Source organism: Scyliorhinus canicula, chromosome 2, assembly GCF_902713615.1.
Source record: "Scyliorhinus canicula chromosome 2, sScyCan1.1, whole genome shotgun sequence".
In the NCBI taxonomy this organism is placed as follows: domain Eukaryota; kingdom Metazoa; phylum Chordata; class Chondrichthyes; order Carcharhiniformes; family Scyliorhinidae; genus Scyliorhinus; species Scyliorhinus canicula.
The window spans coordinates 228,925,140-228,950,494 of record NC_052147.1 but is presented as its reverse complement, the minus strand read 5'-3'; the positions used below and the strand labels follow the sequence as shown (position 1 = coordinate 228,950,494).

General features: G+C 47.7%; 1 protein-coding gene across 1 annotated transcript in view; it reads right to left on the bottom strand.

Moving 5' to 3' along the window:
* Positions 1-25,355, bottom strand: part of galnt3 (UDP-N-acetyl-alpha-D-galactosamine:polypeptide N-acetylgalactosaminyltransferase 3 (GalNAc-T3)) — an 87,001-nt gene that overhangs the window by 45,447 nt on the left and 16,199 nt on the right. Inside the window, 5 exon segments of the mRNA XM_038789721.1 lie at positions 1,925-2,042; positions 10,967-11,001; positions 11,003-11,202; positions 23,346-23,495; positions 24,083-24,255. Coding sequence (XP_038645649.1) covers positions 1,925-2,042; positions 10,967-11,001; positions 11,003-11,202; positions 23,346-23,495; positions 24,083-24,255 — 676 coding nt within the window.

Here is a 25,355-nt window from a genome sequence, read left to right as displayed (position 1 = left end):
TAAATGTTTCTATAAGATCCCCCCCTCATCCTTCTAAATTCCAATGAGTACAGTCCAGTCTACTCAACCTCTCCTCATAATCCAACCCCTTCAGCTCTGGGATTAACCTAGTGAATCTCCTCTGCACACCCTCCAGCGCCAGTACGTCCTTTCTCAAGTAAGGAGACCAAAACTGAACACAATACTCCAGGTGTGGCCGCACTAACACCTTATACAATTGCAACATAACCTCCCTAGTCTTAAACTCCATCCCTCTAGCAATGAAGGACAAAATTCCATTTGCCTTCTTAATCACCTGTTGCACTTGTAAACCAACCTTCTGTGACTCATGCACTAGCACACCCAAGTCTCTCTGAACAGCGGCATGCTTTAATATTTTATCGTTAAATAATAATCCCGTTTGCTGTTATTCCTACCAAAATGGATAACCTCACATTTGTCAACATTGTATTCCATCTGCCAGACCCGAGCCCATTCACTTAACCTATCCAAATCCCCCTGCAGACTTCCAGTATCCTCTGCACTTTTCGCTTTACCACTCATCTTAGTGTCATCTGCAAACTTGGACACATTGCCCTTGGTCCCCAACTCCAAATCATCAATGTAAATTGTGAACAATTGTGGGCCCAACACGGATCCCTGAGGGACACCACTAGCTACTGATTGCCAACCAGAGAAACACCCATTTATCCCAACTCTTTGCTTTCTATTAATTAACCAATCCTCTATCCATGCTACTACTTTACCCTTAATGCCATGCATCTTTATCTTATGCAGCAACCTTTTGTGTGGCACCTTGTCAAAGGCTTTCTGGAAATCCAGATATACCACATCCATCGGCTCCCCGTTATCTACTGCACTGGTAATGTCCTCAAAAATTCCACTAAATTAGTTAGGCATGACCTGCCTTTTACGAACCCATGCTGCGTCTGCCCAATGGGACAATTTCTATCCAGATGCCTCGCAATTTCTTCCTTGATGATAGATTCCAGCATCTTCCCTATTACCGAAGTTAAACTCACTGGCCTATAATTTCCTGCTTTCTGCCTACCTCCTTTTTAAACAGTGGCGTCACGTTTGCTAATTTCCAATCCCCCGGGACCACCCCAGAGTCTAGTGAATTTCGGTAAATTATCACTAGTGCATCTGCAATTTCCCTAGCCATCTCTTTTAGCACTCTGGGATGCATTCCATCAGGGCCAGGAGACTTGTCTACCTTTAGCCCCATTAGCTTGCCCATCACTCCCTCCTTAGTGATAACAATCCTCTCAAGGTCCTCACCTGTCATAGCCTCATTTCTATCAGTCGCTGGCATGTTATTTGTGTCTTCCACTGTGAAGACCGACCCAAAAAACCTGTTCAGTTCCTCAGCCATTTCCTCATTTCCCATTATTAAAACTCCCTTCTCATCCTCTAAAGGACCAATATTTACCTTAGCCACTCTTTTTTGTCTTATATATTTGTAAAAACTTTTACTGTCTGTTTTTATATTCTGAGCAAGTTTACTCTCATACTCTATCTTACTCTTCTTTATAGCTTTTTTAGTAGCTTTCTGTTGCCCTACCTCCTTGCGACCTCCTTATGCGCAAGGGTGAGCCTGATACAGTTCAAGGTGGCACACAGGGTACATGCAACTCGGGCAAGAATGAGTAGTTTCTTCCAGGATGTGTCAGACGAGTGTGAGAAGTGTGGGCGGGTACCAGCAAATCACACACACACACATGTTCTGGGTATGCGAAAAGGGGGGGGGGGGGGGGGGGGGGGGGGGGGGGGGGTGATTAAAAAAAGGGAATCATTTGTACAAACTGTATAGTTATGTGTTGGGGAGTGTGTTGGGGAGTTTGCTCTCCGAATGGTTTATGTTTTGTAAACTTTTATACAAGTTTGGAATAAAATACATTTAAAAAATAATCATAATACTTACCCTGAAAGACATTTCTATATTTTCACCACCCCAAATTTCCATCTGGTCATCATAGCTGCCTATGAGTTCAAAATATTGTTTGGAGATTGAAAACAGTCCACCAGCAAATGTTGGTGACCTGCAAAATTGATTAAAGAGACAATACAGGAATTAGTTTCTGAGCTATGAAGCTTATTTTGTTGAGATCTTGCAGTCCTCGCTCCAAAAGACAAGACCAATAAAGGCCATCCAGTTTATCTGCTGTGAATTTAGAACTATTGTTATGTAGCAGGCTATGAGCCACTAACTCAACTCCTGACCTCGACACAGCCTTGCTTTAACATGAACAGAGAATTTAACTCCAGAGGTGAAGTGAGATTTACAACCCTTGTTATTAAGCAGTATGTGACAGAATGCGGCATCAAGGAGCCTCGTCAAAACTGGCAATGGGAATGAGGGGGGAAAACCCTCCCACAGGTGGAGTCATACTGGCACAAAGAAAGATAGTTAAGTGTTGGAGGTCAATCATCTCAGCTCCAGGCCATCACTGCAGGGGTTCCTCAGGGTAGTGGCCAAGGCCCAACCATTTTCCCTCCACTATAGATGATAGACAATCAGTGCAGAAGGAGGCCATTCAGCCCATCGACTCCAGCACCGGCTCTAGGAAAGAACACCCAACCTAAACCCACACCTCCACCCTATCCCGTGACCCAGCAACCACACCTTACCTCAGGGCAATTTAGCATAGCCAATCCACCTAACCTGCACATCTTTGGACTGTGGGAGGAAACCCATGCAGACATGGGGAGAACATGCAAACTCCACACAGTCAGTGACCCAAGCCGGGAATCGAAACTGGGACCCTGGAGCTGTGAAACAACTGTGATAACCACTGTGCTGCCGTGCCTCATAAGGTTAGGAGTGGGGTTAGGAGTGGGAGGTTTATTGATGATTGCATAATGTTCAGCAACATTTCTGACTCCTCAGATGCTGAAGCAGGCCATGTCCAAATGCAGTAAGACCTGGACAATATCCATACTTGGGCTGACAAGTGCCTGGCAACAACCATCACTAAAAAGGAATCTAACTATCACCCCATGACATTCAATAGCATACTATCATGGAATCCTGTACTATCAATATCCTGCAGGTTACCATTGACCAGAAACTGAACTGGACAAGCCAAATGAATACTGTGGCTACAAGGGTGGGTGAGAAGCTAGAAATCCTGCAGCAAGTAACACAACCCCTGACTCCCCAAAGACTGTCTACCATCTACAAGGCACAAGTCAGGAGTGTGATGGAATATTCTCCCCTTGTCTGGATGAGTGCAGCTTTAATGACACCAAAGTTTGATACCATCCAAGACAAAACATCCCAACTGATTGGTACATCACCCCCAAACATTCATTCCCTCCACCATCAACATATAGTGGCAGCAGTGTCTACCACCTGCTATCTAAAAGCAAATTACTGCGGATGCTGGAATCTTGCTTTGACAAAGGGTCATCTGGATTCAAAACGTTAGCTCTTTACCCTCCCTACAGATGCTGCTAGACCTTGCTGAGATTTTCCAGCATTTTCTCTTTTTGTCTACCACGTACTAAATGCACTGATGGGAAACCACCAAGGTTCCTTAGACAGTACCTCCCAAACCAACAACCGCTACTACCACCTGAGAGTTCCCCTCAAAGCCATTCAACATCCTGACTTGGAAATAGATCGCCTTTCCTTCATTGCCACTGAAGAGAAATCTTGGAACTTCTTCCAAACAGCCCTGTGGGTGTACCTACATCATATGGACTGTAGCGGATCAAGAGAGCAGCTCACCACCACCTTCGCAAGGGCAATTAGGGGTGGGCATTAAATGCTGGCTTAGTCAGCGAAGCCCACATTAATAATTTTTTTTTAAAGATTGCATTTTGGCCATGAAGAGGTGGAAGGTCCTCTGGTGATAGTACCCCAATGGCGATATATTAATAAGCAAAGTAGATCAGATAATATGTCCTCAGGTATCCAGAGGCAAGCTTCTTTAGGCACTAGCTAAAAATGGTATTAAAGGGGACAGTCGCATAATGGCAATTTAATTGGATGAGGAATCCAGAGGCCAGGGCCAATGCTCCAGGGACAACAGTTCAAATCTCATCACAGCAACTGGGCAAATTTAAATTGTATTAATTAACTAAAATAAAGAAATAAAGAATACAATGCTTGTCTCTTCAGGGAAGGAAGTCTGTTCTCCTTACCTGGTCTGGCAAAGACCCAAGGCAATGTGCCTAATTCAGAAATGGTCCAGTAAGTCGCTCAGTTGTAGCAAATTGACATGATGAATAAGACTAAAGCAGGCAGCCCATCCAGCATCAATTAAGGCACTGGGAACAAAGGCACACTCTCCCCAGTCGACCATGCAAACTTCCCCTCCCCAACATCTGAGTTTTTTGTAAATAATTTACAGGATGTGGGCGTTGCCATCCCTAGCTGCCCTCAGAAGGTGACGATGATTTGCCTTCTTGAACCGCTGCAGTCCTTGAAGTGTAGGTACACTCATTATGCTGTAGTCATGGTGTGGAGATGCCGGCGTGGGACTGGGGTGAGCACAGTAAGAAGTCTTACAACAACCTGTTGGACTTTAGCCTGGTGTTGTAAGACTTCTTACTATGCTGTTAGTGAGAGTGTTCCAGGATGTTTCCCATCTCCAGTGAGTAAAGGAGCAGCAATATATTTCCAAATCAGGGTGGTGAGTGACTTGGAGGGGAACCTCCAGTGGTGAGGTCCCCAGGTATATGCTGCTCTTGTCCTTCTAGGTGGTAGTGATTGTGGGATTTGGAAAGGTGTCGAAGGAACCTTGGTGAGTACTGCAGTGCAAAATGTAGATGCTACACACAGGTCCCACTGTTCGTCGGTGGTGGTGGGTTTGAATCATTTGTGGAAGGGGGAGCAATCAAATGGGCTGCTTTATACTGGATGGTGTTGAGTTTCTTGGGAGTTGTTGGAGCTGCATGCATCAGGCAAATGGAGAGTACTCCATTACACTCCTAACTTGTGCCTTATAGATGGGGGCCGGCTTTTGGGGATGGGGGAGAGGGGGGGGGGGGGGGGTCAGGAGGTGAGTGACTTGTTGGAGGATTTCCTAGTCCTTGACCTGCCCTGTTAGCCACAGTATTAATGTGGCTAGTCCTGTCAGCTTCTAATCAATGGAACCACCAGGAGTTGAATTTGTGGGGGATTTCAGCGATGGTAAAGCCATTGAATGTCAAAGAGTGGGCCAGGAGTTGGTCTTGCCTCGGCCACTTGTGGGGCACGAATGTACACTTGCCATTTGTCAGCCCCAAGCCCTGGATATTGTCCAGGTCTTGCTGCATTTGGACATGGACTGCTTCATTATCTGAGGAGTCATGAATGGTGCGAACATTGTGCAGTCATACGCAAACATCCCCACTTCTGATCTTATGATGGAAGGGAGGTCACTGATGAAGTAGCTGAAGGTGGTTGGGGTCCAGGACACTACCCTGAGGAACTCCTGCAGTGATGTCCTGGAGTTGAGATGATCGATCTCCAACCACCACAAAACATCTTCCTTTGTGCCAGGTATGACTCCAACCCAGCAGAGAGTTTCCCCAATTACCATTGACTCAGTTTTAGCTAGGGCTCCTTTGATGCCATACCCTCGGTCAAATGCTGCCTTGGGTGTCAAGGGCCGTCACTTTCACCTTTACCTCTAGCATTCAGCTCTTTTGTCCATATTTGAACCAAGGGCGTAATGAGGTCAGGAGCTGAGTGGACTCTGGTGAAACCAAGCAGGTAATTGCTGAGTAAGTGCTGTTTGATAGTACTGTTGATGACTCCTTCCGTAACTTTGCAAATGATGAAAGTAGACTGATAGGGCGGTAATTGGCGGGTTGGATTTGTCCTCTTTGTTGTGTACAGGACCACACCCGGGCAACTTTTCACATTGTCGGGTAGAATGCCAATGTTGTAGCTGTACTGGAACAGTTGGCTAGAGGTGTGGCAACTTCTGGCGCACAAGCCTTCAGTACCATTGCTGGATTTTTGTCAGGACCCATAGCCTTTGCAGTATCCAGGTCTCAGCGGTTTTCTTGATATCACATGGATGTGAATCGTATTGGCTGAAGACTGACATCTGTGATCTCCGGCGGAGATCTCCAGAGGAGACTGACATGGATCATCCACTCAACACTTCTGGCTGAGATTGTTGAGAATGCCTCAGCCTTGTTCTTTTGTACCTATGTGCTGGGCCTCAATCTCATGATCCCTGAAGCGGGGAGAAGGACCCAGAACAATGCGGGTCACAAAGAACAATCTCCCTACTAGATGCAGATGAAAATTCCTGGCCAAAATTCTGGGACTCGAGGATAGAGGACTGCGTTCTGGGGGTATAGGGGAAGACCAGACGGGGTTGTCAAAGGCAGACAGTTAACGGCCAACGTTAGAAGGCTCTTGAATGTAATCATGATGCCCTCCAAGGGGAGGGAGGTGGAGGTAGTGGTCGCTATGGGCATGGAGAAGGCTTCGACCAGGTGGAGTGGAATTATCTGTGGGAGGTCCTGGGATGGTTTGGGTTTGGGCAGGGCTTTGTTGACTGCGTTCGGTTGCTGTACCAGGCACCGGTTGCGAGTGGGCGGACAAACCGGGTGACTTCGGACTACTTTAGACTGCACCGGGGGACAAAACAAGGATTTCCCATCTCGCCACTGTTGTTTGCCTTGGCATAGAGCCATTGGCGATGGCGCTGAGAGCGTCAATGGAATCGAAGGGGCTAGTACGGGGGTGGGTGGAACGCAGGGTCTCGTTATATACAGATGACCTACTCCTGTATATTTCTGACCAGTTAGGGGGGGATGGGATAGATTATGCAGATCTGGGGGAATTGGGCCAGTTTTCAGGACACAAATTGAACAGGGCAGCACGGTAGCATGGTGGTTAGCATAAATGCTTCACAGCTCCAGGGTCTTCCCAGGTTCGATTCCCGGCTGGGCGCTCTCTGTGCGGAGTGTCTTGCAGTCCTACCCGTGTGTGCGTGGGTTTCCTCCGGGTGCTCCGGTTTCCTCCCACAGTCAAAAGATGTGCGGGTTAGGTGGATTGGCCGTTGATAAATTGCCGTAGTGTCCTAGAAAGTAAGGTTAAGGGGTGGGGGGTTGTTGGGTTACGGGCATAGGGTGATACGTGGGTTGAGTAGGGTGATCATGGCTCGGCACAACATTGAGGGCGAAGGGCCTGTTCTGTGCGTACTGTTCTATGTTCTATGGGTAATAGCGAGGTTTTTGTGATCCAGCCGAGGGGGCAGGAGGAGAGACTGGGTAAGTTGCCGTTAAAGGGTTGGAGGGAGCTTTCGTTACTGGGTATTCAGGTGGCACGGGATGGGGCAGCAGCTGCATAAATTAAATTTGGCCTGGTTGGTTGAGCAAATGAGGGAGGACTTTGAGGGGGACATGCTTACCTTTGTCACTGACGGGGAGAGTACACGCCGTAAAGATGACGGTTCTCCCGAGATTTATGTTTGTTTTCCAGTGCCTCCCATATTTTTTATACCAAAGGGCCTTTTTTAAGCGAGTTAATGCGGTGATCTCTGGGTTTGTGTGGGCGGGTTAAAACCCCCACAAGTAAGGAAAGTTTTTTGCGGGGGTGGGGTGGGTGGTTGGGTTGGCACTGCTGAACTTCAGGAACTATACTGGGCGGCAAATATAGCCATGATCAGAAGTGGGTAGTGGGCATGGGGTTGGTGTGGGAGCGGTGTAGACTCGGCCTCACGTAAGGGCACAAGTTTGGGGGCATTGATAACGGCTCTCACCGGCCCCGATACTCCACAAGCCGGTGGCACTGACGGCCGGAGAGTTTGGGGGCAGTGGCAGAAATATATACGGGAGTGGAGGGAAGCTTCGGTCTGTGGGCTCCAATTTGTGATAATCACGGTTTGTCTGAACAGGAATAGAAAACTCAAAAACGGGCATCCATGAGGCGTTATGGGCATCAGCAAGCAGAATGTCACAGCCCCGACATATCCCTCACTTGACACTCATCATTGAACCAGGGACCAATCCAGGTTCAGTGATGAGTGCAGGAGAGCATAACAGGGACTTCCGATGGGCAGCTATGGAGGTGACAGTCGCACACGAGGTGGTTCCCGCCCTGGGAATTTAGTTCTTGGCCCTTTCTGTCTGATTACAAGGTGATATTACGGAATAGAATGGCACAGTTTCAACAGAAATAGATCCCCACTGGCAAGTGATATCTGGTGGGTACAAACACAAGGCATTGATCGGGTAAGGGATCCTAGCGGATTCAGAAGGCTCACCTGCCTCAGAAGGAGAGAAAATGGCCAAGGTTTGTGTAGCATTGTGCCCCCTCAGTGGACGGTTGAGCAGTTGGTGGACCTTTGTCAGGTGAATTTAGGTAACAGCGACAAACGGTGCTGAGGATCTGATAAGGTGATTGAGGGGGCTATGGCACCTATTCGTGCGACACTGGACAGGTTGGATCAGCAGGTGGAGGTACAGGGGGTAACGATAAGAAGGTGGAGAAGGTGCTCACTGATCATAGCCCTGGACTGTCTCTTTTGGAGGCAGAGATGATGTTGCTGGCGGAAGGAGCAAAAGGCGTTAAAGGCCAAGGTCAATGATCTGGAGAAATGATCCAGACGGCCAGAATTTAAGGATTGTTGGGAAGCCTGAAGGCCTGGAAGGTACAAGCACCACTGATTACGTTTCTAAGATGTTTGGAAAGTTGGTGGGGTCTTCTCGGACCCCACCCGAGTTAGACCAGTCCCATAACTCACTGAGACAGAGGGGAGCCACCATGGACAATCATAGTCCGGTTTCATCGATACCTGGATAAGGAGTGGGTCCTGAGATGGGCGAAGGACAACCAAGAGTGTACATGGGAGGGCCATTCTATCAGAATACCTCAGGACGTCTGGGCAGAGTTGGCAAGGAGGTGTGCAACATTTAATAATGACATGGCAGCGCTCTACAAGAGCAATGTACGTTTTGGGACGGGGTACCTGGCACGTCTCCGGGTTACCTTCAGAGACGGAGACTACTATTTTGACGTTGCCGGACGAACCAAATTACTTTTGTTAAACAACACGGATTGGGGAGGATCTGAAGTGTTTGATGACTGTGGTCTTGCTTGCTTGGTCATTTTTGAGTTCTTCTGTAATTGCATTTTTGTGTGGGATAGTGTAAAGTGGGAAAGGGTGAGTTGTTGTTATGGAGCTTGTTGGTGGAGGCTGTTTACTGTATGGTTGGAACTGTTTAAGGAGGGATTTGGATTTCCTATAACATTTGGTATTAAAGTTGGGTACAGGAAGGGCGCCACGATGACCCAGTGGTTAGCACTGCTGCCTACAGCGCTGAGGACCTGGGTTCGATCACTGTCTGTGTGGAGTTTGCACATTCTCCCCGTGTCTGCGTGGGTTTTACCCCCCACAACCCAAAGATTTGCAGAGTAGGTGGATTGGCCACCCCTAAATTAGACTAATTGCTTTGACAATGAGTCATCCAGGCTTCTTTCCCTCTCCACAGATGCTGTCAGACCTGCTGTGATTGTCCAGTATTGTCGGTTTTTGTTTCAGGTTTATTGCGTTTGTTTTGTTGGGGTTGTGGTGGGGTGCGTGAAGGTTGTTCTGATGGTGTAGGTTCCTTTGTTTTTGAACAAAGATTATTAACTGGCTTGTTGGGGGTGATGGCAGCCATCTTGGATGGACCTGGAGCTGCTACAGGTTGGGGCCCTGCCTGATGCCTCACCGGGAATGTTGTTTCCAGTGAGGTTCCGCAGGCAACTAATCAAAGGTTCTGATTTTAATGCAGAGGGCAGCAGCTTAAGACGTTTTTGGATGATACAAAATTTTGCTTTGTGTCTGATAGTGGGGAAGAAGTTGTGTAGACTGCAGGAAGATATATAAATGGAGTGGATAGGTGGGCAAAAGATAGTAAAGTAAATATAATCCAGAAAAGTGTGAGGTTATGTATTTGTGAAAGCAAAGAAAGCAAGTAATACACAATAAATTATTGGATGTCCCTGGAAGGGACCCCCCTGGTTCCTGTAGCACTGACACCATCGGGCCAACCTTTACAGTCACAAGATGGTACATTAAAAAAAAGCAAAACCATATTATTATTAAGCTGAGCTGTGTAATATCTCCATCAATGCAACTCAAACGTGTTTTATTAAATGCAAATAGGCCCTAAATAGAATTTGAATTTGTGCTATCGAAAATAATTGTTTATATGCAATTGCTATGATTATTCAACATTAATATTCATAAAATCTATATTACCACTTTGCCAATAATGGATTCATTCACTGGTATCCCCCTTTCCCACTACTCTATTAATTTACATGCACCTAATATTCTACTAAGTTTTAGATTCACTATTGACCACCATCCTTTGCACTTGTTCATTTAAGTGTACTTCAGTTGCAGTAGCTTAATATTTTCCTCCTACTAGCTATTCCATTAATGAACTGAACTTTTTTGTTGTACCTAACGCCCTATTACTTTTCCAACACTATCAATTTATTCAATGGCGGTCAGTATTAATTTCTTTCTATAATGTTCTAAAATGACCACATTTTCTTTTAAATAACTTATCATTCTTGTGTCCTATATACTTTGTGTACATTTTCCTTAGAAATGTGTGCTGCCGTGTGGAGTTTGCACATTTTTCCCGTGTTTGCGTGGGTTTCACCCCTACAACCCAAAAGTGCAGGGTAGGTGGATTGGCCACATTAAATTGCCCCTTAATGGGAAAAATGAATTGGGTACTCTAAATTTATAATAAAAAAAAGAATGTGCACTGGTAAACAAAATCAATTGTGCCCTTTTGCTGTGAATTGTGTTTTCCAATTTATTCAGTTTGTTTTTAATATACAGTAAATTTCTATTATCTACTGGTTTATGGTCACTGTTGTCATTTGTGATCAAGATCTCGATTTCCTTTGGGCAATGCAATGAGAGATTGATGAATATATATCAGAATATTTCTTACTGTTCTTGTTTGTTAATGTAATTGTTACTCTAGCATTTTGAAAATGTGAACTTACTTGATGGGGTAAGTTTCATCTTTTCTCCTTTTTTTTCTCATGGTCAGGAAGGAGTTCCCATCCGAATGAGAGACTCCAGTCAAAATTACCCCTATTATGATTTTGTCCGTATGGATTTGGTTTCACCACTTCAAATGTATTGAGGTCAATGCTGGAGATATCAGGGCTCACCACAGCTGTATAATTTTCAGCTATTCTGTTCAATAAAGGCTCCAACCAACCGTTGAAGCATTCACCTAACAGGAAAAAGAATTTACATCAGATTAAAGATTGTGTTGCGTTTGTCTAGTAAGATATCAGGCAGAATACAAATAATTCCAATCGACTAGGCATAACTTGCATTTTATGTAATATTAGAATATCAATCAAATAAATAATTTTTACACCAATCAGCTTCACTACTCTCTGTAGGTTTCTTAATGAATAGCAAAATAATGAAATGCTTAGTTTTCCTCTAAAAATATTCACCATTTAATATGATGGCGTATACACATGTTACACATATACACATTGAAAAAATTAACAACTTGGAAATAGGATCAATAAAAAGAGAATTCTTATTATATGATCTGTGTAAAGCATTTGGGGAGAAAAAGGAGGAAACCTTTTATATGTAATGCACATCCCTTCTGGGTTTAAATTAACCAAAAACGTTGTAAGGGACCACCCATTCGATAAACTTTTGCATTTGATCTCTTATGGATAAGATTTATTTCTGACATCTTCCTCATAGCTTGGCCGCTGTTTCTATTAGCAGCAATCAAGTAGCAGTGATGATTAGACTAAAAGTAACTGTCGTCAATTAAGTAAATCATAATTCAGTTATTTTCAAATAATTAATTTTGTTTGTCATTGTTTTTACTCTCAACTGCTCATATGTAATATTTAGGTTCACTTTACACAAGGGTACTGTTGGACTCTGAGCTGCTGTATAGCCACCAAAATGAATAACTTGGAATCCCATAGCTACCGGTAAATATATTCATGATAACTAGCCTTATAAAATTTAACTATAGCGACTCTAAACGTTCCATCCTGGAGGCAATTTAATTTTTCCGTGTTCATTCAGGAGATGAGCATCACTGGCAAAGCTGGCATTTATTGCCCATCACTATTCAACTGAGTAGCTTGCTAGACCATTTCAATAGAGACAACTAAATTGCAATGGGACAGCAGATTTCCTTTCCTAAATGATATTTGTGAACCTGATGGATTTTGTGATAATCCAGGAGTTTTATTATCACCATTACATATACTAGCTACTTTTTATTCCAGACTTATTTCATTAACAGAATTTAATTAACAGAATTTAAATGTCCTAGTCGTCATAGTGGTTTTTGAATTTAGCTCTCCAAAAGCAGGGTAGGTCACTGGATGGACAGTCTGAAAGAAAAGTGACAATATTATGATATCCCATTTTGAGATAATATGGAGAGAGAGAGAGAGAGAGAGAGAGGATACATGTAACATCCCAGACTTGGTGTAAATCAGGAAATGGAAGAAAATTACAATCACCAAGGAAGTAGTACTGAGCAAATTGCTGGAGCTGTGGGCTGGCAAATCCTCTGGTCCTGATGAATCTCATCCTTGGGTCTTGAAAGAAGGAACTGGTAAACTGGTAAAATAGTTGATGCATTGGTTTTAATTTTCCAAAATTCCCTAGATTCAGGGATGGTTCCATTGGATTTGAAAATAGCAAATGTAACCCCTTTATTCAAAAAAAAGGGCAACAGAAAGCCTGAAACTACAGCCCTGTTAGCTTAACATCAGTCATAGGGAAAATGTTAGAGGTTACCTATTAAAGATATTCTAGCAGGGCATTGGATGGATGTTCCATCCAGGGCTGGATGCTCTGTACTTAGATTTCCAGAAGGCATTTCATAAGGTCCGAGCATCAAGGTTATTGCGGAAAACAAAAGCTCACGTTGTAGGGGGTAACATATTGGCATGGATAGAAAATTGGCAATCTAGAAGGAAACAGGGAATAAGCATAAATGGATCTTTTGTGGTTTGCAGGATCTAACGAGTGGTGTGCCACATGGATCAATGCTTTGGCCTCAATTTTGTTTAATTTATATAAATAAATAGGATTAAGAGACTGAAGTTTTGATTGCTAAATTTGCTGACAACACAAGAAAAGTAGCAAAGTAAGTTGTGAAGACATCAGGGGACTACAAATCGAGATGGATAGATTACATGAGTGGCAAAGATCTGGCAAATGGAGTATAATGTGGTTAAATGTGAAGTTGACCACTTTGACAAGAAGAATAAAGCAGCATATTGGGCGGAATTCTCCGCTCCCCACGTGGCGTGGGAGGGCCTCCCAACATTTTTTACGACCACCCTGGGCGCCCCCAGCAATTCTCTCCCCCCCCCCCCCCCCCCCCCCCCCCCCCCACCGGGGGGAAAAATCTCAGATCCCAGATTCCCAGATCTGAGATCCCAGAATCTCAGATCTCTGCAATCTCTCACTATTTAGACAATGGGCGGAATTCTCCGCAGGGGGCCGAATTCGTGAAGGCCGTTGTGAACTCGGCCGAGGGTCACGAAGCCCACTCCCCGCACCTAATTCACCCCCACCCGGGGGGCTAGGAGCAGGCCTCCGTCTTTCTCGGCAGCGACCTCGTCACGCCGAGAATGTGAAGTCATGCGCGGGTTGCCGGTTCCAATCCGCGCATGCGTGGATCGGAAAAATCGCCGCTTGCCGTTTTTCACGGCGAACGGCGATTCTCAGAGCCCGATGGGCCGAGCGGCCGGCCCTTCATGCCCGTTTCACCACGGCAGCAACCACACCTGGTCACTGCATTCGTGAAACGGGCACCATATGCCTGTTTGGGGCATCTAGGGGCCCGATTTGGACGGGAGCACCGCGACTGTGCTCGGGAGGGGACAGGCCCGCGATCGGTGCCCACTGATCGTCGGGCAAGCGTCCAAAATGGACTCACTCTTTCCCCTCCGCCGCACGGCAAGATCAAGCCGCCACGTCTTGCCGGGCGGCGGCGGTGGAGAAAGACGGCACCGCGCATGCGCAGGTTCGTGCCATCTGCGCAATGAAGTCATCCGCGCATGCGCGGATTGGAACCGGCAACCCGCGCATGACTTCACATTCTCGGCGTGACGAGGTCGCTGCCGAGAAAGACGGAGGCCTGCTCCTAGCCCCCCGGGTGGGGGTGAATTAGGTGCGGGGAGTGGGCTCCGAGGCCCTCGTGACCCTTGGCCGAGTTCACAACGGCCTTCACGAATTCGGCCCCCTGCGGAGAATTCCGCCCATTGTCTAAATAGTGAGAGATTGCAGAGATCTGAGATTCTGGGTGTCCTTGTGCATGAATCAAAAAAGGCTAGTGTTATAAACGCAAGGGTCTTATGGAGTGGGAACAATTAACTTCCCAGTGAATCTTGCAGAATACAAGCTCCCTCTTTAAAGGGGTAAGGGACATCTAAACAGTTGTAAGATATATAAAGCCAGTCAGTTTGGCACCGGCAAGGCAGACCCAGTAGGCATCTACCATGGTCTAATAGTCTTGTGTTTCTTTGAACTACTCGGTGAGGACTCCTTCAAGGCCTTATAAAAGCTAGCATGCAGATACTGCAAGTAATTAGGAAAGCTAATAGAATGTTGTAGTGCATTGCGAGGGGAATTGAATACAATAGTAGAGAGGTTATGCTTCAGTTGAACAGGGCATTAATGAGACCACATCAGGGGCGGGATTCTCCGTTGCCCGTCGTAACGCGGGTTTCCGGCGAGAAAAATCGGTGTTAATCACTCCGGCGTCAGGGCCTTCTTTTAAGCTGGCAATCTCTGTTCCCGGAGGGGCCAGCAGCTGACTGACGCGATTCGCGTCAGTTTCACCAGCTGCGGAAGTGGTGAGACCCGGCGTTTTTTGGAGGAGGAGGAGAGAGACAGACCCGGCATTTGGGGTGGGGGGGGGGGAAACCCGGCATTTGGGGGGGGGGGGACAGACCCGGCATTTGGGGGGGGGAGACAGACCCGGCATTTGGGGGACGGGGGGACGGGACAGACCCGGCATTTGGGGGGGGGGGGGACAGACCCGGCATTTGGGGGGGGGGCAGATCCGGCATTTGGGGGGGGGAGGGGGAGACAGACCCGTCTTTTGGGGGGGGGGGGGGGGAGAGACAGACCCGGCATTTGGGGGGGGGGGGGAGACAGACCCGGCATTTGGGGGGGGGGGGGGAGACAGACCCGGCATTTGGGGGGGGGGGGGGGGGGAGACAGACCCGGCATTTGGGGGGGGGGGGGAGACAGACCCGGCATTTGGGGGGGGGGGGGGGGAGGGAGAGACAGACCCGGCATTTGGGGGGGGGGGGGGGGGAGACAGACCCGGCATTTGGGGGGGGGGGGGGGGGAGGAGACAGACCCGGCATTTGGGGGGGGGGGGGGGGAGACAGACCCGGCATTTGGGGGGGGGGGGGGGAGAGACAGACCCGGCATTTTGGGGGGGGGGGGACAGACCCGGCATTTTGGGGGGGGGGGGGGCAGACCCGGCATTTGGGGGGGGGGGGGGGGAGACAGACCCGGCATTTGGGGGCGGGGGGTGGAGACAGACCCGGCATTTGGGGGGGGGGAGACAGACCCGGCATTTGGGGGGGGGGAGACAGACCCGGCATTTGGGGGGGGCGAGACAGACCCGGCATTTGGGGGGGGGGGGGGGAGGGGGAGAGACAGACCCGGCATTTTGGGGGGGGGGGGGGGGGGGGAGAGACAGACCCGGCATTTGGGGGGGGGGGCAGACAGACCCGGCATTTGGGGGGGGGGGGGGAAGACAGACCCGGCATTGGGGGGGGGGGGGTGTTCCGGCATTTTGGGGGGGGGGGGGTGTTCCGGCATTGGGGGGGGGGGGGGTTCCGGCATTTGGGGGGGGGGGGGGGGGGGGTTCCGGCATTTGGGGGGGGGGGGTGTGGGTTCCGGCATTTGGGGGGGGGGGGGGTGGGTTCCGGCATTTGGGGGGGGGGGGGTGGGTTCCGGCATTTGGGGGGGGGGGTGGGTTCCGGCCTTTGGGGGGGGTTCCGGCATTTGGGGGGGGGGTTTGGGGGCAGCGGCAGGCAGAGAGGGGGGCGACGGATGCCCGGGGCCAACGCACCGTCGCCCCCCCCCGTACGCCGCTCCCCCTACCCCAACCCTGCCCCCTCACCACCCCTACCTCCCTCCCCACCACTCCTACCTCCCTTCCACTCCTACCTCCCTTCCCCCCCTTCCTTTCTCCCCCCCTTCCTTCCTCCCTCCCCCTTCCTTCCTCCGTTAATGGGGGGGGTGCGGCATTTGAGGGGGGTAAGGGTGGTGAAGGGGGTAGGGGTGGTGAGGGGGGGTTGGGGTAGGGGCAGCGGCGTGCAGAGAGGGGGGCGACTGATGCCCGGGGCCAACGCACCGTCGCCCCCCCTCTGCGCGCAGCTGCCCCTACCCCAACCCCCTCCCCTCACCACCTCTACCCCCTTCACCACTCCACCCCACTCCAACGCCGCACCCCCCCCACCCCCCACTAACGCCGCACCCCCCCCCACTAACGGAGGAAGGAAGGGGGCAGGAAGGAAGGGGGGGGGCGGAGGAAGGAAGGGGGGGGGACGGAGGAAGGAAGGGGGGGGGACGGAGGAAGGAAGGGGGGGGACGGAGGAAGGAAGGGGGGGAGGAGGAAGGAGGGGGGGGGAGGAGGAAGGAAGGGGGGGAGGAGGAAGGAAGGGGGGGGAAGGAGGAGAGGGGGGGGTGTGGGTACAGGCCTTCAGAGGGAGGGGGACGGGGTGTGGGTACCGGCGTTGGGGGGGGGGGGGGGGGGGGCCTGGCGTTGAGGGGGGGGGGGCCCGGCGTTGAGGGGGGGTGGGGACCCGGCGTTGAGGGGGGGGGGGGGGACCCGGCGTTAAGGGGGGGGGGGGTTGCGGCGTTGCGAGAGATGGGGGGCGGCGTTGGAGGGGGGTAGGGGTGGTGGGGAGGGGGGTAGGGGTGGTGAGGGGGGGTGGTTGGGGTAGGGGGCAGCGGCGTACAGAGGGGGGGGGCGACGGTGCGTTGGCCCCGGGCATCCGTCGCACCCCTCTCTGCACGCCGCTGCCCCCCAAACCCCCCACCCGATGCCGCAACCCACCCCCCCGATGCCCCCCCATGCCGCAACCCCCCGATGGCCGCAACCCACCCGCCCGATGCCGCAACACACCCCCCCGATGGCCGCAACCCACCCCCCCGATGCCCGCAACCCACCCCCCCGATGCCTGCAACCCACCCCCCCCCCGATGCCCGCAACCCACCCCCCCCTGATGCCCGCAACCCCCCGGATGCCGCAACCCCCCGATGGCCGCAACCCACCCCCCCCGATGGCCGCAACCCCCCGATGGCCGCAACCCACCCCCCCGATGGCCGCAACCCCCCGATGGCCGCAACCCACCCCCCCGATGGCCGCAACCCCCCAATGGCCGCAACCCACCCCCCCGATGGCCGCACCCCCCCGATGGCCGCACCCCCCCCGATGGCCGCACCCCCCCCCGATGGCCGCACCCCCCCCCGATGGCCGCAACCCACCCCCCCCGATGGCCGCAACCCACCCCCCCGATGGCCGCAACCCACCCCCCCGATGGCCGCAACCCACCCCCCCGATGGCCGCAACCCACCCCCCCGATAGCCGCAACCCACCCCCCCGATGGCCGCAACCCCCCCGATGGCCGCAACCCACCCCCCCGATGGCCGCAACCCCCCCCCCGATGCCGCAACACACCCCCCCGATGCCGCAACACACCCCCCCCACATGCCGCAACCCACCCCCCCCACATGCCGCAACCCACCCCCCCCCACATGCCGCAACCCACCCCCCCCACATGCCGCAACCCACCCCCCCCCGATGCCGCAACCCACCCCCCCCCCCCCCCATGCCGCAACCCACCCCCCGACACTGAACGGCGTCAACCATCATCAATGGTTGACGCCGTTTTAAAGCAACTGTGATTTTCGCCGACGTGACCCGTGGCCACGTCGGCGGGACTTCGGCCCATCCGGGCCGGAGATTTGTGGACTCCAAAAATATAATGAAATCCCGCCGGCGCCAGCTGTTTTCAGAGGCTGCCGGCGGGATTTGCACAACGCCGGTTTTTGGCCGGTGGGAGATTTAAAAACCCTGTGGGAGCGGAAATAACGCCGCTGCCGGCCGATTCTCCGACCCTGCGTGGGGTCGGAGAATCCCGCCCCTGGAGTAGTGTATGCAACATTGGTCTCTTGATTTAAGGAAAGATGTAAATGCTTTAGAAGAAATTCAGAGAAGGTTTACTAGACTAATACCAGGAATCGGTGGGTTGTCTTATGAGAAAGGTTTGGACATGTTAGGCTTGTATCCAGTGGAGTTTAGAAGAGCAAGAAGGGACTTGATTGAAACAAACAAGATCCCAAGGGGTCTTGACAGGGTAGATGTGAAGAAGTGGTTTCCTCTTATGAGAAAAATTAGCACTTAGGATTACTGTTTAAAAATAAAGGATCACTCATTTAGGACATGAGGAGAAATGTTTTCTCGGCTCAAGAGTCTTTGGGACTCTCTTCCTCGAAAGAGAGTGGAAGCAAAGTCTTTGAACAGTTTTAAGGCAAAGTCATTTAGATTTGGTAGGTGGGCGGCCGGGGGCGGGGGAGGGGGGGGGGGGGGGGGGGAATAGGTACATATCAGATCATCATGATTATACTGAGAGCCAAGGGGCCTACAACTGCTCCTAATTCTGATGTATGTATATAATATTTGGAAAATAGAAACCAATCTAAGATTGTGCATTCTAATGAGGTTTCATGAGCATTCTAATGAGGACTAAACAGAAAGAGAAAAAAGCAGGAAGAGGCCATTCTGCCCTTCAAGCCTGCTCCTCCATTCATTATGATCATGGTTGATCATCTTACTAAATAGCATAATCCCGCTTTCCCCCATATCCTTTGATCCCCTTTGTCCCAACTGCTGTATCTAACTGCTTCTTGAAACCATACAATGTTTTGGGACTCTCTGGGTGAAGACATTTCTCATGTCTGTCCTAAATGGTCTACCTCATAGCCTCAGACTGTGCCCCCTGGTTCTGGACACACCCACCATCAGGAACATCCTTCCTGACCACTCCTGTTAGAATTTTATAGGTTTGTATGAGATCCCACCCTTATTCTTCTGAAATTCAGCGAATACCATCCTAACCAATTAAATCTCTCCTCATATGTCAGTCCTGCCATCCCAGGAATCAGCCTGGTAAACCTTTGCTGCATTCTCTCTGCAGCTACAACATCCTTCATCAGATATGGAGACCAAAACTGCACACAATATTCCAGGTGTGGCCTCACCAAGACCCTGTAAAATTGCAGCAAACAACCCTGGTCCTGTATTCGAATCCTCGCGCAATAAAGGCAAGCATACCATTTGCCATCTTTACTGCGTGCTGCACCTGCATGCTTACCTTCAGTGACTGTTGTATGAGGACCCCCAGGACTCGTTGCATGTTCCCATCTCCTAATTTATGGCCGTTCAGATAATAGTCTGCCTTCTTGTTTTTGTTACCAAAGTGGATAACTCGCATTTATCCAAATTATACTGCATCTGCCATTAATTTGCTAACTCACACAACTTGTCCAAATCACACTGAAGGATCTCTGCATCCTCCTCTCAGCTCACCCTCCCACCAAACTTGGTGTCACCTGCAAATTTGGAAATTATGACATTTTGTTCCCTCATCTAAATCATTAATATATATTTTGAATAGCTGGGGTCCAAGCACTGATCCCTGTGGTACCCCACTAGTCACTGCCTGCCAATTCGAAAAAGATCCATTAACTCCTACTCTTTGTTTCCTGTCTGCCAACCAGTTTTCTTTTTTTTAAATAAGAATTCAGAGTGCCCAATTCATTTTTTTCCAATTATGGGGCAATTTGTCGTGGCCATTCACCTACCCAGCACATCTTTGGGTTGTGGGGGCGAAACCCATGCAAACACGGCAAGAATGTACAAACTCTACACAGACAGTGACCCAGAGCCAGGATCAAACCTGGGACCTCAGCACCATGAGGCAGCAGTGTTAACCACTGCGCAACTGTGCTGCCCTCAACCAGTTTTCTATCCATCTCAATACACTACCCCAATCCCATGCACTTTAATTTTACACGCTAATCTTTTATGCTGGGCTTTGTCAAACGCCTTCTGAAAGTCCAAATACACCACATCCACTGGCCCCCCTTCATCAATTCTATTAGTTACATCCTCAAAGAATTCAAGTAGATTTGTCAAGCATGATTTCCCCTTCAAAATCCATGCCGACTCCGTCCGATCCAACCACTCTTTTCTAAGTGCTCTGCTATAACATCTTTGAAAGGATTCTAAAATTTTCCCCACTACTGACGTCAGGTTTATTGGTCTATGATTCCCTGCTTTCTCTCGGCATCCCATTTAAATAGTGGAGTTACATTAGCCACCCTCCAATCTGCAGGAACTGTTCCGCAGTCTATAGAATCCTGGAAGATGACCACCAATGCATCCACTATTTCTAGAGCTAGCTCCTTCAGTACCTGGGGGATGTAGATTTTCTGGCCCTGGGAATTTATCAGCCTTCAGTCCCATTAATATCCCCAACACCATTGCTCTATTGATATTGATCACCTTCAGTTCCTCCTTCTCACTAAACTCTGCATTCCCCAACATTTCTGGTATCGTATTTGTGTCTTCATTTGTGAAAACAGAACCAAAGCATGTATTGAGTTGCTCAGCTATTACTTTATCCCCTATTCCATTCCCCTGTTTCTGACTGCAAGGGACCTACATTTGTCTTCACCAATCTTTTTCTCTTCACATACCTATAGAAACTTTTACAGTCCGTTTTTATGCTCCCTGCAAGCTTACTTTTGTCCTCTATTTCCCCTTCTTAAGCAATCCCTTAGTCTTCTTTGCTGAATTCTAACAGCTCCCAATCCTCAGACCTACTGTTTTTTTTGGCCAAGTTATATGCTGCTTCCTTGGATCAAATACTATCGCTAATTTTCCTTGCAAGTCATGGATTGGCCACCTTTCCGTTTAACTTTTGTGCCAGACAGGACTAAACATTGCTGCAGTTCCTCCATGCGCTCTTCACTGCCATCCCTTTCAGTAACATTCCCCAATCGATCATAGCCAACACACGCCTCATTTTATCAAAGTTTCCTTTGTTAAGATTCAGGACCCTAGTCTCAGAATCAACGACTTTACACTCCATTTTGTTTAAGCATTCTATCATATTATGGTCGCTCATCCCCAAGGGCTCCCGCACAACTAGATTGCCAATGATTCTGTTCTCATTACACAGTATCCAAGCTAGGATGGCCAACTCTGTTTAGTTGGCTCCTCAACATATTGATCCTGAAAACCATCCAGCATACATTCCTCCTCTATGGTACTGTGGCTAATTTGATTTTCCCACCTATATGCAGATTAAAATCACCCATAATTATAGTAGTTCCTTTATCACATGCATCTCTAATTTCCTGTGTAATGCCATTCCCAACAATATCACTGCAGTTCGGAGGTCTATATATGACGGCCACTGACATTTTTTACCCCTTGTTGTTTCTCAGCTCTACCCTACAGATTCCGGATTGTCGGAACTAATATCCTCCCACACTATTGTATTCATTTCCTCCTTAACCAGCAATGGAACCCCACAATCTTTTCCTCAAAGTGCTAAACTGGGGAAAGGCAAATTACGATAATATTAGACAGGAGTTGAAGAATTTAGATTGGGTGCGGCTATTGGGCAGGAAATCAACATCAGACATGTGGGAGTCTTTCCAACGACAGTTGATTAGGATTCAGGAAAGTCACGTTCCTGAGAGAATGAAGAATAAGTATGGGATATTTAGGGAGCCTTGGATAACAAGGATATTTCAAAAAGAAAAAGGATACTAGGAAAAAGACAGTCAAAACCTTGAAGAGTATAACGAAAGTAGAAAAGTACTGAAGCAGGAAATTAGGAGGGCTCAGAAAAAAAACCTTGGCAAGTAGGATTAAGGTGAATCCCAAAGCTTTGTATTCATATGTAAAAAACAAGAGGGTGGCCAGGGTAAGGATTGGACCACTTAAGGATAGAGGGGGAATCTATGTGCTGAGCCAGAGGAAATGGGCGAGGTACTAAATGAATACTTTGCATCAGCGTTCACCAAAGAAAGGGACTTTCATAGATCATATTGCAGAAGGTGGTCATTCGGCCCATCGAGTCTGCACCAACTCTTGGAAAGAGCACCCACTTAAGCCTATGCCTCCACCCTATCCCTGTAACCCAGCAACCCCATCTAACCCAAGGGCAATTTATCATGGCCAATCCACCTAAGCTGCACATCTTTGGATGGTGGGAGGAAACTGGAGCACCCGGAGGAAACCTATGCAGACACAGGGAGAACATGCAGACTCCGCACAGTGTCCCATGCGGGAATCGAACCTGGGACCCTGTGCTGTGAAGCCATAGTACTAACCATTATGCTACCGCGCTGCCCGAAGATGTGGAAGATGATTCTTGGGTAGGGTGTGTGGACAGTCTGGATCATCTCAACATCGAAAAGACGGTGGCATTGGGTCATTTAAAAGATATTAAGATAGATAAGTCTCCTGGGCCGGATGGGATTTACTGAGGGAAGCAAGGGAAGAAATTGCTGAGGCCTTGATGACATATTTGTATCCTCATTGGCTATAGGTGAGATCCCAGAGGACTGGATAATAGCTAATGTGGTACCGCTGTTTAGGAAAGGTAGCAGGGATAATCCAGGAAACTATAGGCCGGTGAGCCTCACGTCGGTTGTAGGTAAATTATTGGAGAGAATTCTCAGCGACAGGCTTTATACCTATTTGGAAACAAATGGACTCATAAGTGATAGACAGCATGGTTTTGTGAAGGGGAGGTCATGCCTCACTAACTTGATCGAGTTTTTTGAGGTGACAAAGATGATTGATGAGGGGAAGGCGGTGGATGTTGTTTAGATGGACTTCAATAAAGCCTTCGACAAGGTGCCTCATGGCAGACTGGTACAAAAGGTGAAGTCACACGGGATCAGAGGTGAGATGGTAAAACCGATACAGAACTGGCTCGGTCACAGAAAGCAAACGGTAGCAGTAGAAGGGCGTTTTTCTGAGGCTTGGAGGCCGAAGGGCCCACTCCTGTGCTGTATTCATCTTTGTTCTTTATTTGTCTTTCCTAAATACAGAGTACCCCTGGACATTCCATTCAGTTCCCATCCCTGGTCACCCTTCAGCCATGTCTCCGTATTCCCGACTAGAACCTACCATTCACGACTATTTGTTAGGACTTCAAGGGCTAACTTACTTACTTAGATCTAAAAGGTAATGCTTATGATTACTATTCACAAAATTGTTACGATCAATCACTCTCTAAAAGTCAAAACTAGTCAACTTACAGTGGGCATCCAAGAAGGTCAGAACATCTCCTGTCGCTATTGAGGCTCCCAGCAATCTTGCAGTAATTAACCCCTTCCTTTCCTGCTGACGAACAACTTTAACTATTTGAAATGGCTTCACGTAATTATCTAATTGACCTTTTAAGTAATCTGCAGATAGAAATATTTGTTACCATACATTTTCAATGCAGTTATTTCAATGAGCATAATCAATTGTAAAATATTAAATAAAAGTCATAATGCAATCCTTAAGAATTGAGCAATGACATTTGATCTATATCCAAAGTGGTTTCTTCATGTAAACATGTATGGAAAGAAAACAATACACTCATGATTACCCAATGTCTGAATAGATATAAAATGGTCACGATTAACCTGGAATATTAGCCAGAATTTGTTTTCATTATAAACTGATCCATTTTCACAATATTTTTTCTTACAAGGGAAATGCAAAAGCTTCTCATGCTAATGTATATAATATTTTAAGTAAATTGATGTGACCACTTATGAAAAATTCGTATTCACTCACATTTTCAGGATATACTCAGTAGGTTAAATCTTTTCAAAATTATACTCAAATAGTATTTGAGAAACTGAAGTTTGGCTACTTTCGCCACACATACTTGTGTAAATTATGGAATAGATACCAAAAAAACTTTAATTAATTAAATTAAATAATAACTTAATTAATTAATAACTCATATGAAATAAAATTCTTGATGGTAGCTTGTACTTACCATCTGTACTTGCGTCATCCACCATAATTATCTCTTTTAAAAATATAGCAGGCGAAGTATGCATTACACTGAAAACAGTTCTGAGTAGTGTAGACCAAGCTTCATTGTGAAACACTATAATCACACTAGTAGTAGGTAGGGGAGGACATCGCTTAAATTTCTGTTCAATACATCTGGACAGAAAACATTTCATAAGGATTTTGAAGATAAAAATGTTATTTTTGACTACATATTTATTAGTTAGAGTCTTTATCTAATTTACTCTTTTTCTTAAATATCTAGCACAGCTGCAGGAAAAGATCAAACTCTTGCATTCAATGTTTAGTGTATCTGGTTCTGAAGCAAACTCTACATATGTTGCTCAGCAGTGGCTCATTTACTTGTTAATTTCTCATTGGAAGCCTTCAGAATAGCAGATAAGCAATTCAGGATAGGATCCAATTAAATGAAATTGTCATTATTCTATACAACTATTAGAAATAAGCAAGTTTACTGGTATTTGTGAAGCTCAGTGTAAAACCAATTATGCACTACCTACTTTTACGACCAAAACAAATTATTCTGCAGCCAAACTTCTCTTTCTCTCTAATATAAAAAAAACACTATGAATCAGCTACAATACAGTACTGGATAGCTTTATATTTATGCTAAAGACAATGTTAGGACTTTTATACTAATGAATATAATATTTATTCAGGATTATTTTTGGATGTTTTAAGAAAATATAACTCACCTTATTGAATTTATATATGCAAACTTTCAAGTCTAAATATGCTGTTACTGTACAATAACAATGCTATACGAAAGGTACTTATAGTTCATAATTTGTTTCTCTGAACTGAGTTGGTAAGAAATCTTTATAAATAGCATTAAATGGGTCACTCAATCAAATGACGTACACTAATTGGGAACTTCTACAGATCTTTAATAGACAATCAAATTACATTAAAGGGATATACACGAATGCATTTAACTGCAGTCATCAGTCCAAGACTACTTGCGGTAGTTCAGCTTGTACTCAGCCAGAACACAGTTATAGCTCCTATCAGCTGGAACTTTATGGGAGAGTTCTTCATATCTCTGGACACATGCATGGTCAGAGAGGCATTCCAAAGATAGGAATATAAACATATGGAAAACAAGGAGGGAATAATCTCTGTATTCTAAACATTTAAATTATGATATCAAAGTGTTTAGCCCAATCAAAGTCTACACTGGATTTACACTCTATGCAGTGTGAACCAAAGTGCTGGAACATTACCCTTCCCGGGGA